At 45.8% G+C, this 21,195-nt stretch overlaps 1 protein-coding gene across 4 annotated transcripts in view; it reads left to right on the forward strand.

Moving 5' to 3' along the window:
* ATRN (attractin) overlaps positions 1-21,195 on the forward strand; it is a 192,817-nt gene that overhangs the window by 106,561 nt on the left and 65,061 nt on the right. For all 4 annotated transcript variants that reach the window (XM_061992449.1, XM_061992453.1, XM_061992452.1 and 1 more), the window contains 2 exons: positions 1,086-1,164; positions 1,566-1,723. In XM_061992449.1, coding sequence (XP_061848433.1) covers positions 1,086-1,164; positions 1,566-1,723 — 237 coding nt within the window. The remainder of the gene's footprint in view (positions 1-1,085; positions 1,165-1,565; positions 1,724-21,195) is intronic.

A 21,195-nucleotide genomic window follows, 5' to 3' on the forward strand; every position in this document is an offset into this window, starting at 1 on the left:
TTGCTTGTTGTTCACCCAATACCTTGTGTTGGTGTGTGTTCTTCCTGGCTTGTTCTATGCACGTGACTGTTGTCCTTTATGATGCTTTCCTTGGGGAGAACACTGCTCTCACAAAATGTGAACAGGTTTTTCTACTTGATGGAAATAACAAATTCCAGTGATGCTTTAGCATCTGGTGAATAAATTTCATAGAATCACAGAATGGTAGGGGTTGGAAGGGACCTTTAGAGATCATTCAATCCAACCCCCTGCAGAAGCAGGGTCACCTAGATCAGGTCACACAGGAACGTGTCCAGGTGGGTCTCGAAGCCCTCCATGGAAGGAGCCTCCACACCCTCCCTGGGCAGCCTGTGCCAGGGCTCCCTCACTCAAACACTGACACAGTTTTATTTTATATTTAAGTGGAACTTTTTGTGTTCCAGCTTCATTCCATCACCCCTTGTCCTGTTGTTGGCTACTATAGAAAAGAGGGATGTCCCAACCTCCTGACACCCACCCTTTAGATATTTGTAAGTGTTAATAAGATCCCCCCTCAGTCTCCTCTTCTCCAGCCTGAACAGCCCCAGGTCCCACAACTTTTCCTCATCAGGAAGATGCTCCAGTCCCCTCAGCATCTTGGTGTCCCTGCACTGGCCTCTCTCCAGCACTTCCCTGTCCCTCTGGAGCTGGGGAGCCCAGAACTGGCCACAGGACTCAGCAGGGCAGAGCAGAGGGGCAGCACAACCTCCCTGGCCCTGCTGCCCACACTCTTCTGGATGCATCCAAATTTCAAATTGATTTTTTTTTTCAGTTAAGATTTTTCTTAAACACAAGGAAAAACTCTTTCAGTGCTGAGGGGAGGGAGCCCTGGCCCAGGCTGCCCAGGGAGGGTGTGGAGGCTCCTTCTCAGGAGGTTTCCAGCCCCAGCTGGACATGTTCCTGTGCCCCCTGAGCAAGGGGAACCTGCTTTAGCAGTGGGGTTGGACTGGATGATCTCTTTAGGTCCCTTCCAGCCCCTACCACTCTGGGATTTCCTAGGAAACAGTACAGAAATTACTAACTTAAAAGTGGATTTTCTTCTCTTTTTTTTTCCTCCCTCCCCCAAGCAAAACAGAGACCTGGACATGTTCATCAACGCATCTAAGAACTTCAACCTCAACATTACTTGGTCCACAAGTTTTGCAGGTAAAATGGGTGTGATTTAAGTTCCTTTGTAGCTTGTTGCACTTCTCATTTTCCAGCAAATGCAAATTTCATCAGGGAAACTGTTTTATTTAACCGATGAACTTGTTCTGTAACAGTTGTAAAAGGCCTGGGAGGGGGGCAGAGGTGGATTATTTCAAAGAACTCCATTTTTCCATGTTGATAGTGTATTTTGGAGCCATTCAAGCTGCAGCTTTACCTTTTAGCAACATGCTGTTTTGGCACTCAGTGGCTTTGCTAATGCAACTCAGCAATAATACTGATGGGCTGAATAGTTCATTTGGTAACATTACCATTCAGGATGCTTCATCCTTTTTTTGTTTGCCACTTAAAATATTGCATTGAAACATGTTCCCTTGCTTCTTTTGAATGTCTGCCAACAGCTGGCACACAGGCTGGGGAGGAAATTCCAGTTGTTTCCAGAACCAATATAAAGGAATACAAAGACAGTTTCTCCAATGAGAAGTTTGATTTCCGCAACAACCCGAACATCACTTTCTTTGTCTATGTCAGCAATTTCACCTGGCCCATAAAAATACAGGTAGGAGCTCTTAACATCTGGAGAATTCTTTCAAAGTGCCTCTTTCTTTCTTTCCAACAATGTGGCAGTTTGGTGTGCTTGGTGGTGTCCAAACTCAACCAGCTCTCGGAGCCCTGGGGCAAGGAGAAGGGTTTGGTTTCCTTGTCATCTTCTGATGTTGCCTCTGGAAATGCACTGTGAAGTCAAGTGAGATGCTCACATATTAGCAGGGCTGAGCTCTAATGAGGCTTCTGGCTTTCAAAGTGGAAATGAAAAGAGGAAATGCTCTTTGTGTCTCCTTGTTCTCTAAAGGCGTGGCTCGAGGGCCATCCCCTTTCCTGCTCGTGTTGTCCGAGACTCTTTGGTACCTGCAGAATAAGATGAAGCTCATTCTTTCCCTTAATTCAGTGCAGTCAGTTAACACACATGTTGCCTCAGGGCTTAGACTGGCTGTGATGATAAGGCTGGTGCTGAAAAAAGCAGTGGATGAGGCTTAGTGGGTCATAAAAACACTCATAGATCACAGACTGCAATCAGAGAGACTCTGCAGCTGCTGTGGCAGCTAATAATTCAGAGGAACCTTGGCCACCTTCTTGCTCTGGGCTAAGTCAAATATCAACCTGCAGTGTACTCAGTGATATTGGGGCTCTTTGAAGGACAAAAGTACTTCTAGGTCTGGAAGGGAGCTCTCAAGTGTTATCTTTGAATTCTACTGGTTTTGAGAAGCTTGGTGAAAGGCAGGAACCCAAATTCTTCCATCTTCCCCCTTATTCAACCAAGGACTGGGTGAAAGCTGACAGCTTCATGTTAATATACTTGATCCTTCAGCCACATCAGTCACACAAAGTCATAGAATCATAGAATGGTGGGGGTTGGAAGGGACCTTTAGAGATCATCCAGTCCAAGTCCCCTGCAGAAGCAGCTCCCACCTGGATCAAGTCACTGTAGGGGTCTCTCAACTTCCAAAGCAAGTGATGTGTGATATTGAGCAAGGAAATGAGGTCCACCTGGCAAATAAAAAGGCTCCTTGAGCTATAGTTGTATTTTTCAATGCATTTCCTCAACTTCTAAAGGAACATTAGGAGTACTTGTGAAATGTCTGCATTGCCTGCTGGCAAAGATGGTAGCTTTGAAGTGTTTGGGAGACTTTGCCTCACTGATGGCAGCCTGGTAGATTCGATGGGCTGACTTTGGGCTGCTTTTTACTCCTTCTAAATATCACTTGGGATATTGATATTCATTTTCCTCCTGGAGAGCTTTTCCTTTACAAATTGGTAAGGTCTTAGCTCATAATCAAGGCCTAATTTTTAGTTAAGGAAGGGTTTGTAAGAGCTGCAAGGTAAATCTTTGTCATTGGGCACTCAAGCAACAGGTCCTGAGCTTCATTGTTGTCGTGTAAGGTAAGTTCCTCTGCTGAAAGCAGTGCTTATGTCCTGCATACAAAGGTGGGTACTTGCATAATGATTTGTTGAAACAGTCAGACTTCTCTTTTATCAAATTGGTAATCACAGGAGTCAGGAAAGGAAATCCTGTTGTGTTTAACAGGCTGACTGAGAGTTTGCTTTAGTGCTGGACTGCACTTGACCTTGACTTGTTTACTTCCTGCATCTTGGTGCAGAACTGTGTTAGGGTTTTGTAGATGTTTAAGAACAGTTCTATCTCCTGGCCCTTAAGCTCTCCTGTGTTTACTCCAGTCTCTACCCTACCTGTACTGAGAGTGAATTTCTGCTAGCTTTTCCTGTGCTAGTATTGTCATTGAGCTTAAATGTCCTCTCCATCTTTGCTTTCTCCTCCTGCTTTCCCTGAGTGCATTTGGACAGCTCAAATCCTCTCTTAGCCTTTACTGTTTTGTTTGTTGGTTTAAGCAAGACAAACTCTCATCATCTTGTCCTGAGAAACAGGTTATTCAGGTTCAGTTGCCTCGTTTGTTTTTCCTCTGAGCTGGTTTGTATTAATGTCACTTGTGCAGTTTTGGTCAGCCATGCATAAGGTCAGGGACACCAGGTCTCAGCACTGCTTTGTACAGCAGTTATTTCCAGGGGTTTTGGGGACATTTTGGAGTCCTTTTATGACAGTATTTTCCTTTGCTCATTCTCATGGCTGCAGCAATTAATAGCCCAGCTAGTTGATTTTAATATGGGCTAATAGTCCCTTTTCTTTCACATCCTTGGTGTCCAGCTGATGAGCTCCCAGTGTTGATAGTGAGCATTCTTCCCAGTCCCTAATAACAGCTGGTGCTACTGGATAACACTGCCAGTCCTGAAGATCATCTAGTTCTTCTTCTGTGTGATTCTTCTCTTCACCAAGGGCCTTGTAGATGGAGACAAGGACAGGGAGGGCTCACTGCCTATTATGCTTCCAGGCAAAACAGATTCAACTGTTCACAGAATGACAGAATCTTAAGGGCTGGAAGAGACCTGGAAAGCTCATCCAGTGCAGCCCCCCTGCCAGAGCAGCAGCACCTAGAGCAGTGCACACAGGAACTCATCCAGCTGGGTTGATGGAATGTCTCCAGAGAAGGAGACTCAACAACCTGAGCAGTTTAATCTACTGTCAGCTAGAAACAGAACAGACAGAAAGTAAAACCAGAGCAGGATGATGAGAAAAATACAACCAGCACTTTAAGATCTCCTTTCCCCACCCCTCTCTGCTTCCTGGACTCAGCTGCTGCTCCCCATATCTCCATCTCCTCCCCCCTCATTAACACAGAGGGGCAGGAGATGGGGCTTGTGGCTAATCCATCACAAATAGTCTCTGCCACTTCTTTCTTCTCAGAGGAGGACGCTCACATTCTTGCCCTGCTCCAACAAGGCAAGGTCCCTCCCACAGGGTACAGTCCTTAAGGAGCCTCTCAGGTGTGAGTCCTTCCCTGAGGCTGCAGCTCCTCACAAACTCCTCCACAGCAGCACAACTCAAGGCACATTCTGCTCCAATGCCACCTCCCACAGAATCATGGTCCTCCAGGCACAGTCACCCCTGGCTTTGGATCCTCCACAAGCTGCAAGCAGAGCTCAGATCCACTGTTACCCTCCATGGGTTGCAAGGGAACAGCCTGTGTCTCACCATGGGGTGCAGGGGGGTTCTCTGCTCCAGCATACCTCCTCCTCTCTTTCCTCACTGCCCTTGGGGTCTGCATGGTTGCTACTCTTTGATCCAGCTCCTTCCCAGAAAGGAGCAATCCTGCTCTTCTGGATTCTTCTCAAAAAGTGATTATGGAGATGTCCAACTGGCTCAGCCCCAGAGGTGGGTCTGGCTCAGAGCATCTTTACCTTGCCCCAGAGTTTCCAGTGCATTGATACCCACAATGGCATTTGGATTAGCTCAGCCCTGCTACCTAGTACAGCAATGAATTACTCTACAATTACTTACTTTTACAGACAAAAAGCAGTGGGCTGGCATAGCACACAGTACTGAGGTCAGCTCTATTGCTTGTTGATTGCAGCTTTTCATTTACTACTTCATTTAATCAAAACTTGTCCTGAAACTTTGCATACTACCAAGGTTTTGGGAGCATGAATATCCAGAGTCTCCCTCTGCCTCTAAACAGAAGGTTTAAATTTACCATAGATGCACAGTCAGCTGGTAGATTGCTCTAACAGCCTTGCTACCAGAGGCATTATTTCATGTGCCATTTTTTTTGGAGTGCTGGGATTCATGCTGTCTGCACTCACTGACTTGGAACACATCAAGACAGGGAGGTTTTGCTCCACTTTGGTTGTATATCTTTTATAGTTTCATTCCCATTCCACACTTTGCTTTACACCTGTGTCCTCAGCCTTAATAAAACCTCTTAATTTAGTTTTAGGGATGCAGCTGATAGACAAGAGATGGAAACCAATCCTTACAGCACAACCTCTTCCCTCTCCTTTCCTTGTTGCCTTTACTTGTGTGGCTGAAATATCTGTGGCTGTTGTGTTGATTGTTTACTGGGGTCTAGCACAGCTTGGGATTTGGCAGTTCTTATTTTACCTCTGTCCTGTTTGCTGGCTTCAAAGACATTGCTAATGAATCCTTTCCTCTCCTGTGCTGGTTTTGGCTGGAGTAGAATTGATTTCCTTCTCTGTAGCTGGTCTGGGCTGCTTTGGGCTTGTGCTGGGAACAGTGCTGATAACACAGAGATGTTTTGGTTACCCCTGAGCAGAGCTTACACAGAGCCAAGGCCTTTTCTACCCCTTACCTCATCCACCAGTGAGTGGGCTGGGGATACACAAGGAGTTTGGAGGGGACACAGCTGGGAAAGCTGCCCCCAACTGACCCAGGGGATGTCCCAGACCATGTGGGGCCATGCTCAGCAGGTAAAGCTGCAGAAGGGCGGAGGAAGGGGGGAGTGATGTTTGTCTTCCCAAGTCCCCATTACACATGATGCAGCTCTGCTGTCCTGGGGATGGCTGAACACCTGCAATGGGACTTGGTGAATGAATTTCTTGGTTTGCTTTGCTTGTGTGAACAGCTGCTGCTTTCCCTATTGAATTGCTTTTAACTCACAAGTCTTCTCACTTTCACTCTTGTGATTCTCTCCCCCATCCCACTGAAGGAGACTGAGGGAGCAGCTGTGAGAGTCTTGGTTACCATCTGGGGTCAAAGCACAACATCTTGAACATGTGAATGTTCTTGAATTGTTCCCAGAATCTCTCAAGGGCTGGAAGGGAGCTGGAAAGCTCATCCAGTGCAACCCCCCTGCCAGAGCAGCACCACCTAGAGCAGGGCACACAGGGACTCATCCAGCTGGGTTGGAATGTCTCCAGAGAAGGAGCCTCCACAGCCCATCTGGGCAGCCCCTGCCAGTGCTCCCTCACCTCAACAGGGAGGAATTTTCCCTTGTATTTCTTTGGAACCTCTTCTGTTGCAGCTTGTCCCTGTTGCCCCTTGTCCTGTCATTGTCCATCACTGAGCACAGCCTGGCTCCAGCCTCCTCACACCCACCCTTGATGGATTTGTAGTATGAATGAGGTCACCCCTCAGTCTCCTCTTCTCCAAGCTGCAGAGCCCCAGCTCCCTCAGCCTTTCACCACAAGGCAGATGCTCCACTCCAGCATCTCTGTGGCCCTGCCCTGAGCTCTCTCCTCATGTCCTTTTGAGGATGCAACTTTCAAACAGTTTTACATCTTTACTTGAGAGAAATGAATAGGTGGCTACTCTGCCACTTATCTCCTTAGTCCACTTGATTTTGTCTCTTATTTGTTTTTTCATCTTTGGGAAGAATGAACTTTCATTCTCTTACATAACTTACTCATTTTATCCTCCATTTAATATGATTGTGCTTGTGTGCATTCAATCCAAGGTAATTATATATCACCAGCTCGTCTTCATGTCCTTGTTACTTGCCAAAACAAAGACTAATATAACATCAGCTCTTACTGCTTGAATGGCTTTTTGTGACCAAGCCTGGCAGTGATACTGCATTCAGGAGTATGTGGTCCTTATGATTTCTATTAGCATGCTCTTCAGTTTGTATCTAAGAAACCTTTTTTTCCCCCCAAAATCATGTTTTCCTGTTGCCTTTCTCCCATTACCTTTTTGTGGTGAATGTCTCAGTCCTTTCATGCAGTTCTGTGTTACTTTGCTATGGTTTTGTGGTCTTTCTTCACCTTTCTCTGGAGATCTCATCATAGCTCAGCTGAGCATTCCTCCCTCCTTTCTCCCAGCAGTGTTGCTGGGCTGAGTGTGAGAGAGAAACCAGTTTCCTTTTGCCTCCTCTAACAACCATTGGACACTCAAAAGTCTTTACTTTGCTTGTCTTCATTTGACAAGCAGCATGGTCTGCACAGAGTCCCAGAGTGCCTGAGGTTGGAAGGGACCTCTGGAGATCATCTGGCCCAAGCCCTCTTCAGTCATGGCCACCCAGAGCCAGTTGCCAAGGTCTGTGTCCAGGCAGCTTTTGAATCTCCAAGGATGAGGATTCCACAGCCTCTCTCAGCAACTTGTGCCAGTTCTTGGTTACCCTCATAGTCAAAATGTATTTCCTGATGCTCAAGACAACCTCCAGTGTTTCAGTTTATGCACAGTGCCTCTGGTCTTGTCACTGGGGGCCACTGGGAGAGCCTGACTCTACCCTCTTTGTACTCTCCCTTCTGGTATTTATATACATTGACATCCATGTTGAGCCTTCTCCAGACTGAACAATCCCAGCTCTCTCAGCCTTACCCCACGGGAGAGATGGGCAAGTCCTTTCATCACTGTGGCCCTTTGGTGGACACATGGAGACACGTCTGTCTCTTGTACTGGGAGCCCAGCATGGGACCCAGTGCTCCAGATGTGGCCTCACCAGCAGTGAGCAGAGGGGAAGGAACCCCTCCCTCAACCTGCTGCCCATGCTTTGGCTAATGCAGCCTTTGCACCATAAGCAAATACCATTTTCTACTCATATTCATGAGTTCAACTTGGGTTCATTGTGTCCATGTAGAACTCAACATTCAGCTTGGTGTCCACCAGACCCCCAGGTGCTTGTAACCATGTAGATCTGCTTTTGACTGGTATCTCACTCTACTTCCAGTCCATTCACCATCTGGTGTAACTGTGCTGTCAGGTTTGATGCCACATGAAAGCTTTTCCACACTGGCTGCTAAGACACTGTACAGTTTGACACATCTCACACCACCCAGGGCCACTGCTGCAATGTTTCTTTTCCCTCCACACTCTCCTGATCGTTTTTCTCAGAGCAGTTGATGAGGAGGAGATGCTATTCTGAAAACCAATGCTTCCACAGAGGGAAAGCTAGAGAAAAGTCAGTATAAACAGTATGATTTGTTTCCAGGAGTCACTGTGTCCTTCCAGGTCTTGTGCAATCTTCCATGGTGGACTGAGCTGCCCTCAATTGCCCTTAATTGCAATCTGTGTTTCTACTTGCCCTTTCTGTACCTTATTCCTATTTCCTTTCCCTGTTTTCCCCTTTGTTGTAAAGCCTTGGCTCTATGTAGTTTATCCTCAGTAAGATGTAAGATAACTCAAGGCATGGATTTTTGAGGCAAAGGCTTGAGATCATTGGCTGGAGTTCACTACAAGATATAAAATAGAACCTTGGGGTGACTTCTTGACCTCTCTCCTTTCCTGACTCCTCCTTCAGCATTCACCCCATGTTCCTTTCTTTTCCCCCCCCTCAGACTTTTCCCATATTCCCCTCCCTTCTTTCTTCTTTTGTAGAGTTTATCCCTTATTTTACTGCATGCTGGTTGCTACACAGTTGTGTTTAGTCCTTCAGGGCAAGCTGACTCGTTAATTCACTCTACTTTCGTCAGGATGCAACCTGGTTTTCCTTTCTCAGAGACTGCCTCCTGCAGTTCTCATTGCAGTCACACCATTCAACTGGATTGCAGCTCTGGAATATGTTTCCCTTTGGAAATGAGAGTGTTTTCAGTGGAAGTGTGGTGATGTCAGTGAGACTCTGCTGCTGCCAGACTGCTGGGCTTATGACCTTGCAGCTTACACGTGTGTTTGGGCTGTTCCTCTGCCAGTGCAACACGTCCAAATGGGTTTTTGTTGTTGTTTAAATATCTTAATACACAGCTGGACATACACTCTCACACCCTGGCTTAGTTTCAATTCACAGAGAGATGTAAAGTGAAATATTCACATCTATACAAATCTTGCCACAGCAAACCCCATGATGGGCAGTAAGGCAATTAATCTGCAAGGTTTCTCTTCTATTAGAGGCTTTATTCTGGAGTTCTTGATTGAAATCCATCTCTCTTTCCCTCTCTGTGGTTTTTTTTTGCCTGTTAAAATGTGGACTTGCAGAGCATAATGCTCTTTTGTGTCAGAGGTAGCTGTGTCCCTGCCAATGCTCAATTCTGGCTTTCTTCATTTCCCTTCTTGCTCCACCTCTCTTCAAAACCACATGAGTTTGGAGGGGGGTTTTTTAAGTGTATTGGTTTAGGATGCCTTTCCCTGCCTGCTTTAATGACTTGATCCTTTTGTAAAAGAACTAAAGCTGCAAAATGCAGAAAACCTTCAAGACACAGCAATCTGCTTCCTAATACCTCCTGTCTGAGTGGTTTCTGAGCATGAAAGCTACGGTGAGGAGTTCACTTAAAGCCTTAACCTCACCTTGCCAGGCTTTCTTAAAAACCCAGGTAAGGTCTTGTTGAAAACATCTTGATATTTTCATTGTCTCCACTTTGCAGCTCCTCTCTGCTAACAAACTTTGTCTGGCATGGTGACTGTGTTAAGCGTTGTGCAAAGCACAGCTGTTCATCTTTCTGTCTTATGCTTGGAAAGCACTGCCCTGAATATTCCTCAGCTTCCACTGAGCCTGCACCCTTCAGAAAAGAACAACTGTTGGTGTTGGTAGGGTTGATGTTTTTCTGTAGCCATGTAATAAGATCTTTTCCTTCCTATTTCTTATGTTTCCTAAATCTTTCTTGTGCCTTTGCTCTAAAGAAACCACTTCCAAAAGCTTGTTGTACAAATCCATCTCAGGGCAGAGAAGGGCTCTGGAATACAAACAATCAGCATTAATAAATTCAGCATTACAGTAAGAACCAAGGAAATTCAGTGCAGAAGCTTGCAGAGAAGTTCTTTTCACAGGATTCCAGCCAGCCAGAAGCTCACTGGGATGTTAAACTTCATGGGAAGAATGTCAAACTCTCTCCCATACTAGTGTAAATGTCAGAGCTTTTTAACAACTTTTAAACTAACATGTATTTACCTGGAGCAGATTGCAGGAGGTGAGTCCTCTTGAATGCACAGGGGGTGGAAATTAGAACTGCTACCATAGCTAATTTTAGCCCTTTTTAATGGCTGGAAGCTTTCTGCTCCATTGCAGCATACAGTTGATAGTGTTTGGTACAACCCACTAAATAGCAAACTGTCTTGTTTTATACCCAAACTATTGTTTTTATTGGCATTCCATTTTAGGCATTTTTCTCCCAGATTCAGAGCCCTTGCTATAAAACCTTTTGCATTAATCTTTACTTTCTGAGTACACAGAATCCCAGAATGGTTTGGATTGGAAGAGATCTGAAAGCTCATCTCTGTTCCACCCCAGCCATGGGCAGGGGACACCTTGCACCAGCCCAGACTGCTCCCAGCCCCATCCAACCTGCCCTTGGGCACTGCCAGGGATGGGGCAGCCACAGCCTCTCTGGGGAGCGTGTGCCAGGGCCTCAGCACCCTCACAGGGAACAACTTCTTCCTGACATCTCAATCTCTCCTCTGTCAGTCTTTCTCCATCACCCCTTGTCCTGTCACTCCTTGTACAAAGTCCCTCTCCAGCTTTCTTGTGGCCCCTTTAGGGACTGGAGGCTGCTCTAAGGTCTCCCCAGAGCCTTCTCTTCTCCAGGCTGAACACTCCCAGCTCTCTCAGCCTGTCTCCACAGCAGAGGGGCTCCAGCCCTCAGATCATCTCTGTTGCCTCCTCTGGACTTGTTCCAGCAGCTCCACGTCCTTCTGATGTCGGTGTCCAGAGCTGGAGGCAGCGTTGCAGGGGGGAATCTCACCACAGCAGAGCAGAGGGGTACAATAGTGATGCAGCCCAGGATGCAGTTACTAAAGGCTCTGTAAGATGCCTAGGAGCTGATTAAGGAAAACACACAGTTTGTAATTGTATCATTAAGTGGCAATTGCCTCCTCTCCTTCCCTTGCCTTGGTTGAAGTATTTTAATTTGAACACGCTTTAACGTTAATTATGAGCCAAATGCTTCAAGGAACAAAAAAAGAGGCGAATGGATTTCACAGCCTCTTGCATACAAAACAAGCCATTTGCAAAACCTCCCTGTGTAGTCACCACACATTGTTTGCTTGGCACTTCAGAGTGATGTTGGCCTTCAGGAACGTGCCACCTTGTCGCTGCTCCGTGGACTGCTGCACCAGCATTGCACTGCTTGAGGGCTGCAAGTGTTTGATAACCCGTGGGGAAATTGTCAAATTGCCTGAATTGCTGCCTTCCACTCTGATTGTACAAGCTGTAGGGGAAAACCAGCTAAAATAACCTCTGCTCTTCACATCTTTTTTAGTTTCTCAAACTAAACCAGCATGGGCTGTTGAAGCTTTTCCCTGTGTTCCTCCAGTTGATTTATTTCAGGACTCTGAGGCTATATAACCTCTCCTAAAGCTTTATTCCTTTCTCCACAGCAAGTTAATGCACTGTGGATAGCTTAATTCAGTCCCATAATGTGTTGTCATAATTATTCTCAGTATTTCCAAATAACGCTGTTGACCGTGATGGGGCCAACTTCACTTTGTGAAGCCACTCGAAGTGTTGAACTGCTGCCTGGTTCATCTGCTGAAGTACTGTGTGGTGAGCTCAAAGGTGGAAACAATTTATCTCCCTCAAATTGATCTCTGCTTTCCAAGGAGCTGCCAAAAGTTCAACTGCAGGCACAGTAACAAATGGGAGAGGAAAGCCTCAAACGTGCTATAATGAAAGCAAACTGGAGCAGGTGAGTGCCACCAGCACTCTGTGTATACACTGACACATCCCTGGGGCACACAGAGTCCCTGCTGCTGCATGGGCAGAAACCATTGTGTGGTTATTTCAGAGAATGAAATGGAAAGCATTCTGTGCAGACCTCTTGGATGATGTACTCTTTAATGAGCTCTCTTTGCTTTTGAGGCTCTCCCGTCACTGCCTTACGTTACTTTCGTTCACTTAGCGTTGGCAAAGGCTCTGCCAGGATGAGTCCAACCACACTGGGAAGCAAAACACACACATTTTCAGAGCTCCAGTTAAGAACTGTGCTGCTGAGATGGAGTAACTGGCTAAATAGATGTGGGCATAGGACTCTGCTCTGGAGAAAGCTTTCATAGAATCACAGAATGGTGGGGTTGGAAGGGACCTTTAGAGCTCATCCAGTCCAACCCCCTGCAGAAGCAGGGTCACCTAGATCAGGTCACACAGGAACGTGTCCAGGTGAGTTTTGAAGACCTTCAGAAGAGGGAGCCTCCACACCCTCCCTGGGCAGCCTGTGCCAGGGCTCCCTCACTGAAACACTGAAACAGTTCTCCCTTATGTTTAAAGGGAACTTTTTATGTTCCAGCTTCATCCCATCACCCCTTGTCCTATTGTTGGCTACTATAGAAAAGAGGGATGTCCCAACCTCCTGACACCCACCAGTGAGATATTTGTAACTATTAATGAGATCCTCCCTCAGTCTCCTCTTCTCCAGCCTGAACAGCCCCAGGTCCCACAGCCTTTCCTCAGCAGGAAGATGCTCCAGTCCCCTCAGCATCTTGGTGTCCCTGCACTGGCCTCTCTCCAGCACTTCCCTGTCCCTCTGGAGCTGGGGAGCCCAGAACTGGACACAGGACTCCAGATGAGGCCTCAGCAGCTCTGGCAGAGCAGAGGGGCAGCACAACCTCCCTGGCCCTGCTGCCCACACTCTGCTCAATGCCCCCAGGCTGCCATTGGCTTCTTGCCCACGAGCCCACGTTGCTGCTCATGGGCAGTTGATTCTCCCCCAGCACTCCCAGGTCCCTCTCCTGGAGCTGCTCTCCAGCAGGTCACCCCCAGCCTGTGCTGGTGCAGGGGGTTGTTCCTCCCCAGCTGCAGGACTCTGCCCTTGTCCTTGTTGAACCTCAGCAGGTTCCTCTGTGCCCAACTCTGCAGCCGGTCGAGATGCCGCTGAATGGCAGCTCAGCCTCTGGGGAATCAGCCAGAATGACAGTTTCATGAATACAAGTCTCGTGTACAGTAGACCCATGACTGCTAAATTTGATGCAGTTTTATGACCTTTCCTTAGTTGTTAGTCTGATGGAACAGCCTAGACTCTGTTTATTCCTGTGCATCAAATGATTTCTGCTCTGCCTCTTGTTGCAACCCAAGGCTTTGGCTCTGGGATTCTGTTATTTTCACTAATGGCCTCCTTTGACCTGTAAAAACAATTCCCACTGGTTTACAGTGATACACTGAAAGCACAGGTAGAAATGTAAGAGAGCAGACTCTTTTCACATCCCTATGTCTCTGCAGAGCTGGCAGTAGTGTCACAAGTGTGTCTTTTTTCCTTAAGCTGGTAGATATTTACTGTGTTAGAATGTAGACAGAGTTCACACAGAGCCATATGCTGCTGGTGTCAGATGGATGTCAGAGCAGAGATGAATTACAAGCTAGATTGAGGTTTTGCTAAGGAGTAGCTCTCTGGCTGATAAAAACAGGCTTGTTTTTCTCTTACTCTGCCTATTAAAGTGGGAAGTAGTAGCCAAAATTGTAGCAAGTTCCAGGAATTCTGTTCCTAAAAAGACTTCAGAACCCTCAGACTAAATCCTTACTCTGATATGTTTCATTGTTTTAATGTGGGATGGTTCTTGTCTCCAACCTCCCCAAGTTCTCATTTTTCAAAGGAAACATCCTTCATTAAAGCAGTTTTGGGTTACACTTCTGCTACTCCTTCCCCATCCTGCTATTTTTATTGGCAGTGTTTACCCATAAAACAGGTGGTCTCCATTAACATGAATCTTAATACCAGTTTCAATTAAGCTTTCATTTTCCTTGCCATTGGGTGTTTAATGTGGTTTGGGAAGCATTTGTTTTCTTGCAAGCCTGAATGATGGATGACACTTTGCTTTGAGTTACCTTTAGCTCCTGCTGGCTGAGGGAAGCAGTATGCTTTGGTTTAAACACAGAGCTGGGGGAATCTCAGAACCTTCCTTTTGTTTTAGTCTCTTGACCTCTTTAAGGTGATGTGTTGCCAGCAGTGATCATCTCTAGGGTTACCTCTTTGAGCTTTACAACCTAACTAAAAGGCTTTGATAATACACATAATAAGACAGAGAGAGGAAACCCTATCACAGTTAAAAAGCAGGGTCTGTAACTGACTCATACCCTGATTTGTCTCTGGAGGAAACGTGAGGTAGTTGATACAGGGCATAAATATCCCTCAAGACTTGACTTGGCCTCTGGAGGTTTCCAGCCTTTCTGGAAATTAATGTCACTCTGTAATCAAAAGCCACGGGCTAATGGAGTGAAAGCTCTCTGGAAGGGTAAAGGGAGAGGAAAAATGTCTTTGTTGCTGGTTAAAGAGAATAAAATACATATAGGTAGGTAGTGATTGCTTTGATTAAATAATTATGTAGGCTTGAATCAGTAGTGAGGATGGTGATGTTGAGAGCTTCGCTGCCAGGTTCTCGGTGTGCCTCATGCACCTTTAATGAGGACTAGATGTAGGTGCGGCGATATAATCACCCTGAGCTCTCTGGGACCCTTCTGTTCCAAAACTGTGCTTCTGAAAGCACTGGAATGCCAAAGTTGTTTGCTAATGATGTCCCTTGCCTTTATTTGAGCATAACTGCGGGTGCTTTCCAGCCTCTTTCACCCAGCCTCTCTCTGTGGCGAGAGCTTTGCTTGAAACCCGACAATGGAACGTAAATCAATTTGTTAATCTGATGAAATTTGCTGTTGAATGTAATTACTTTTTGGAGACATGCAATTACAGGCTGGTTTTTTCACTATGGGCAAAGTGACATCTTCTACTGGGGACAGAAAGATTTAAAACAGAGCAGTTAAATGATACTTGGAAAAAATGAAACAGCTGCTTCCTTTTTATCTGCTCCCGCCGCCTGAGTTTTGGCATCAACCAGTGACATCTTTCTCCTTTCAGAAGCTGTTCCCTTTCATATTAAGTAGTATTTTTGTTAGCAGCTTCTTAAATCCTTTAAAAAAAAAACCCCTAGGTTTTCTCTCCAAGGCAGTTAACCCTTGCTAGGATTGATTGCAACTTCAGTCCTTGTCCCTGGAGATGGTGGCTTCAGCATCCTTCACACTCGAACTTTACCCACGTGGCGTGGGACTTTTGGTTCTTGTGCCCAACCATTGACCATCTTGGGGGTTTTATATCTACAAGTTGAGCTGTACTTGAGGTGGACTGTGGTAACTTCATGAGGTTTACTGTAGTATCTTAGTGAAACATTGCCAGTCTGCTCGTGTGGCTGTTGCCAAACTTCAGCTGCATAAAGAAGGTATGGGAGAACGGAGGGACGTAGATTTGAGATTCAGATTTAATAATACCAGGAGGATTTCTTAGGATGAGGGGAGGTTTTTTAAGAGTAAGATCCATCTGGATTGGCTTTCTTTTAACGAAAATGATCTTTATTTCCTTTCCTTTCAAGATGCAGGGCTGGAAACCATGATAGCAAAAAGATGCAGAGTTCATTCTCTACGGAGGCAACGTCCACATTAGGCAATTAATTTCTCTAGGGTGAGGCCCGAGGTGATGATGTGCTGGCTGCTTGCAAGTTGCTCTGCTTCTGTGCTGAATAGCTCTCCACAATACAATCTGCCACTGCTGGATGTAAATATAAACCTCAGGTTCAGGTATGTTTTGGAGAAGGAGCCACGTGGGCCGTCGCTGAGAAGCTTTTTACAGCTACCAAAAGAGCCAGATATATTTCCTTTATATGAAAGCTTATTTAAAGAGTCAAAGAATAGTAAGCAGAGTTAATGAAGAGGAGAAAAGTGCACTGCCAATAAAATACAAAGAAGCCAGCTTGCTCAACAACAGAGGATACAGCCTGGCTAAACCACGGGGGGAAAATATATCCTGTACTAACACAGGGTGACAAAAGCAGAAAGCCTCTGGCTTGTGGAGCAAACCAACGTGAAGACAGAGCCACTAGCACTTGAATAACAGCTCTCAGATGGCTCTGTGGGGCTGCTTTTGTTCAAAACAAACCATTCCTGGAATCCTGCTGGAACTTCTTCCTCTCTCTGTTTCCTGACTTGGTATTATGAAGGGGTTTATTTTCCTGCCACGTTGGCGAGTCTTGCTCACGGCAGCGTTGGCAAGCAGAGTGGAGAGCTGGGGTCAGGGAGGTGTAGGACTATCAGTGCCCTGTGTAATAACAAATTTCAGGGATAATTGGGGTTTTTATTGTTGTTTTTTTATAGAGATTTGTTTCTTATCTCTCTTTTTTTCCTTGATTGTGAGTGTTATGTAGAGTCACTTCTTCAACCTGTATGTTTTGAGAGCAAGACTGGCACTGGCCTGGTTCCTACACCTGCACCCAAAGTCTCTTTAAATGATGTGAGTGTTTTGTCCACAGAGATGGAAATAAACCACAATAGATTGTTTTGTCAGTTAGTTTTCTCTTTTTAGTGGCAAGTTCTTCGTGCCCAAATGGTGAAATACCTGTGGTGGAAAGCCTTTAGTGATAAGTAGTAACTCCTTATCCTTTCTTAATGCTAACGTACCACCTTATGTCTGAGTAACTCCTTTTTCTCTCTCCAGCAGTGTTATTTATTTCATGTTAAGATTTCTTTCACACAGAATCATAGCCAAGGCTCTCAACAAATAAAACACTGAGTAAAACAGCCCAGCCTATGATTTCTGACTTCACAGCTTTCCAGGCTGTTACCAGTACTGTGTAGCAAGGCAGCCCTTTGATCAGCCCTTACAAGAGCTCACATACCCTCTGCTCCACAGCATAAAGTTTCCTTTGTACCTACCTGATGTTTCTCCCTCTGGTTCTATTTGTGGAAACACATATCAGGCTGCCAGTTCTCCAGCTCATGGATATATGCAATAGAGAAGAATATATTTGTTAAAGTTTCCCAGTGTTTGACTTGATAACTCAAGTGCATTATTTAAAAGAGCCTAAAATGGGTTGAGCTTTCAGTCTTTGCACGAGCATTTAATTGTTCTTCTTGTGTTGTGGGTTCTTTTTCCCTCTGCAATTGGGTAGATTGTTGGAAACAAGCTTTTTATGACTGCCACTTCACACAGCAGCGTGACACCAGGTCTGAAACAATTCAGTATGGTGCAGTAATGTGAGAAATGGTGTCACTGAAAGGTGGGGTTTTTGGTTGCTTATAGAAATAGATACTGATTGTGCTTTGAACCATATTATATGTAGTTTATATAGTGTATATATATTTATATATGCATGTGGATGGCAAGAGCATGGGTGTGTAGAAAGATCATCCTTCAAGGTTAAGTGGGGGCAAAAGTTGGTAAGGAACAAGAAATCTCTCTGGGACAAAAAGAAGGACATGGAAGTGAGTTGCTTGGAGGCAAGAGCAATGTGACAACATCTCATCTGTGTGTATATATACATATAAAATTCACTTTTTTTACCATTTTCCTTTTGAATTTCAGGCCTAAAATCACCATTCAAAGGTATTCAACTGGAGAGCTTATCAATAAGTAGGTTTTACTGCTTAAGGATGTCAAATCCTTAGAATCTCTGCAGAGCTTTCTGCAGCTGGCATGTTGCAAGCCTTTTATGATTCAGATGACAGAAGTTTTGAAACTTTCATCCCATGTGATCCTTAGAAATTGTGGTTTCCTTGGCTAAGGAGACAGAACTTTTGCTCCACTAATACCCCTGCAACACTGAGCTCTGTCTTGCACGTATTTCCAGCATTTCATCTGGACAGAAATGATGCAAGACAGAAGGTTTTGCCCATATCCATATGTCAGCTTCTTTGCAGCCTTAAAATAAATTGCTAATAGGTATTTAGCTGCTTTACTCTTCTTTCTGTTCTCAATTCCTTCTTGTGTATGTACATTGCAAGCTCTTCAGATAAACACCTTTTATTCCTTCTAAGCTGCTGGCGTACAAGTAGTTGTAGACGCCAAAGCTCATCTTTTTGATGGACTTCCAGGGTCTGAGAGAGTGTTTGAGCTGTTGTGTGCTGAAGTTTTAGTTTTTTCCATGTTGCAACTCTCTAGAAATAGTTGGTGGGCTGGCAAATGTAACTCCTCCTGCACACAGATGGTGTCAGAGCTCTGCTCGGGACGAAGCCAAGGAGTGAGATCCTTCACAAACGCAGCGGCTCATACTGGAGGGAGGTACTTGAGGACTTGTAACTTGGTAGAGTGGAGTGTTTTAATGCTGGCAGCACACTTGCACTGTCTTACACAGAATCACAGAATGGTGGGGGCAGGAAGGGACCTCCAGAGCTCATCCAGTCCCAGCCCCTGCTAAAGCAGGTTCCCCTGGCTCAGGGGGCACAGGAACGTGTCCAGGTGGGGTTGGAAACCTCCTGAGGAGCCTCCACACCCTCCCTGGGCAGCCTGGGCCAGGGCTCCCCCAGCCTCACAGTGAAAAAGTTGTTCCTTATGTTTAACTGGAACATTGTGTGTCTAGAACTGGACACAGGACTCCAGACAAGGCCTCAGCAGATGTGGCTAACCAAAGGTGCAGCAGAACCTCCCTGGCCCTGCAACCCACACTCTTCTCGATGCCCCCAGGCTGCCCTTGGCCTTGCTCATGAGGGCACATTGCTGGTTCATATTTGGTTTGCTGCCCACCAGAATTCCCAGGTCCCTCTCTTTTTAGCATTTTTGTTTGTAACAACTTTTGTCCAAGTAACTGGAAACTCCCTTCTCTCCAGAACGAGTGTTGCAGTTGTGTTTAAATCCAAATCCATTGAAAAGAAGCAATCCATCATTGCTTTTCACTTGAAACTCATATGGTGGCAAGAAGCCTCACTCTGTAACCAAAGTGATGTTCTCAGCTGCAGGTTAGAACCTCTTTTCTTCTTTCTGTGGCATGAGCAAAGTGCTCAGCTTTGCTGCTGGTACTTGTTTCGAGGCGCTTGCCTGGGCTGGCAGAGCCACTCTCCCACGAGCCTCCTGCCAACTGCCCAGCCTTCAGCCTCACACCTCAGCACTGCATCCCTGCTGCCAACCCAGACAACCCAAACCAGCTTTGCAGCATAAACACATCCAAGGTCCAGTGTAAGGGCTGATATTTTATGTAGGTTTTCAAGAAGTCTGCTTTTAAACCTGTTGCTTTTACTGAGGAGTGGGAAAAGTGCAGTTTCTTTTTTAAATGAGGGCTTTTATTGCAGGATTTTTCTCAGTTGAGTTCCTTCCCTGCATTTCATTTCATAAGCAAGACCTTTTAGCAAAGAGCTCTTTTTTTCCCCTCTAGTTAAACACTGAGAGTAGAGCATCAAGTTTTGTTTGCTGTGCTTGAGACTGTTGCTTAGAGGTTGTAGATTTAAAACAGATTGCTCCTAGAATCCCTTTCCAGGTGACTTTCCAGCCTGAACAGCCCCAGGTCCCACAGCCTTTCCTCATCAGGAAGATGCTCCAGTCCCCTCAGCATCTTGGTGTCCCTGCACTGGCCTCTCTCCAGCACTTCCCTGTCCCTCTGGAGCTGGGCAGCCCACAACTCACAGGACTCCAGATGAGGCCTCAGCAGCTCTGGCAGAGCAGAGGGGCAGCAGAGCTGTGTAGGTTATTCTTCAAGGTTAAGTGTGGACAAAAGGCTGTAAGGAACAAGAAATCCTGAAGAAAGGCTTGGAAGTGATCTGTTTGGAGCCAAGAGCAATGTGACATCTCATATATATATATTTACACATACCTTTATACCATTTTCCTTTTGAATTTCAAGCCTAAAATTGCAATTCAAAGGTATTCAGCTGGACACCTTGCCAGCGAGGAGGCTAATAGTAAGTAAAGATCTTTCCTTGCAAGCAGTCTGCAAGGTTGGGAGAGTCTTGAGCATTTGTTTCTGTTTCCAAACCCTTGAAATAGTTTGAAGGGGTTTCTTTTTCCATAGCTGCAGCTTGTGGTGCTGTTTACTGCTGCAAGTGATTAATGTTGTTAGTCGTTGTCTCCAGTTGATGAAAGCAATTTGCCTGAACTTAATTGCCTTTATCATGAAATACACTATTTTTAACTATAGTCTTAAGAGGGGTTTATTAAGTTAAAAAGAAACAGTTTTACAAGTTGAAACAACTGAACAGCCAGTTCAGTTCTTTGCAAGGACCCAAATGAGACAGAATTATTGGTGTACTGTGCTCTCTGCTTTGGGGAGGGATGGTACCAGAAGCTTGGGGGAGTTAAGTGTACCTTAGAGGTCCTCTTCCCTCTGGAAATCCACCTTACTAAGTTTTTAATTACAACTTGGCTTGATGAGGTTATTTTTAGAGGTTGCAACTTCTGTGCCTATGGAGTCACTTGGAAGGATGGCCTCACTGCTGCAGACAAAGCACACCATCTCATAGATCATCCTGAGAAGTTGCATTTGGCATTTCAGGAGCAGAATTACAGGTGTGGATTCCTTCTCTGGTGCTCCTTGGAGGCTACTTAACTCCTGGTTGAGACAAGAGTTGGGATGGTACTTCTGAACCCACTGCAAGTGGGTTTATTTCATTTTAAGAACTTGGGAGTGCTGGTGGGCAGCAAACCAAACATGAGCCAGAAATGTGCCCTTGGGGCCAAGAAAGCCAATGGCAGCCTGGGGGCATCAAGAAGAGTGTGGGCAGCGGGGCCAGGGAGGTTGTGCTGCCCCTCTGCTCTGCCAGAGCTGCTGAGGCCTCATCTGGAGTCCTGTGTCCAGTTCTGGGCTCCCCAGCTCCAGAGGGACAGGGAAGTGCTGGAGAGAGGCCAGTGCAGGGACACCAAGATGCTGAGGGGACTGGAGCATCCCCTATGAGGAAAGGCTGCAGGACCTGGGGCTGTTCAGGCTGGAGAAGAGAAGGCTGAGGGGGGAGCTCATCAATGGTTACAAGTACCTAAAAGGTGGGTGTCAGGAGGATGGGGGAAGTCTTGGTTGTGTGATGGCCAGGGACAGGACAAGGAGTAATGGACAAAAACTGGAACATAAGAAGT

This window comes from Colius striatus, chromosome 3, assembly GCF_028858725.1.
Source record: "Colius striatus isolate bColStr4 chromosome 3, bColStr4.1.hap1, whole genome shotgun sequence".
Taxonomy (NCBI): Eukaryota; Metazoa; Chordata; class Aves; order Coliiformes; family Coliidae; genus Colius; species Colius striatus.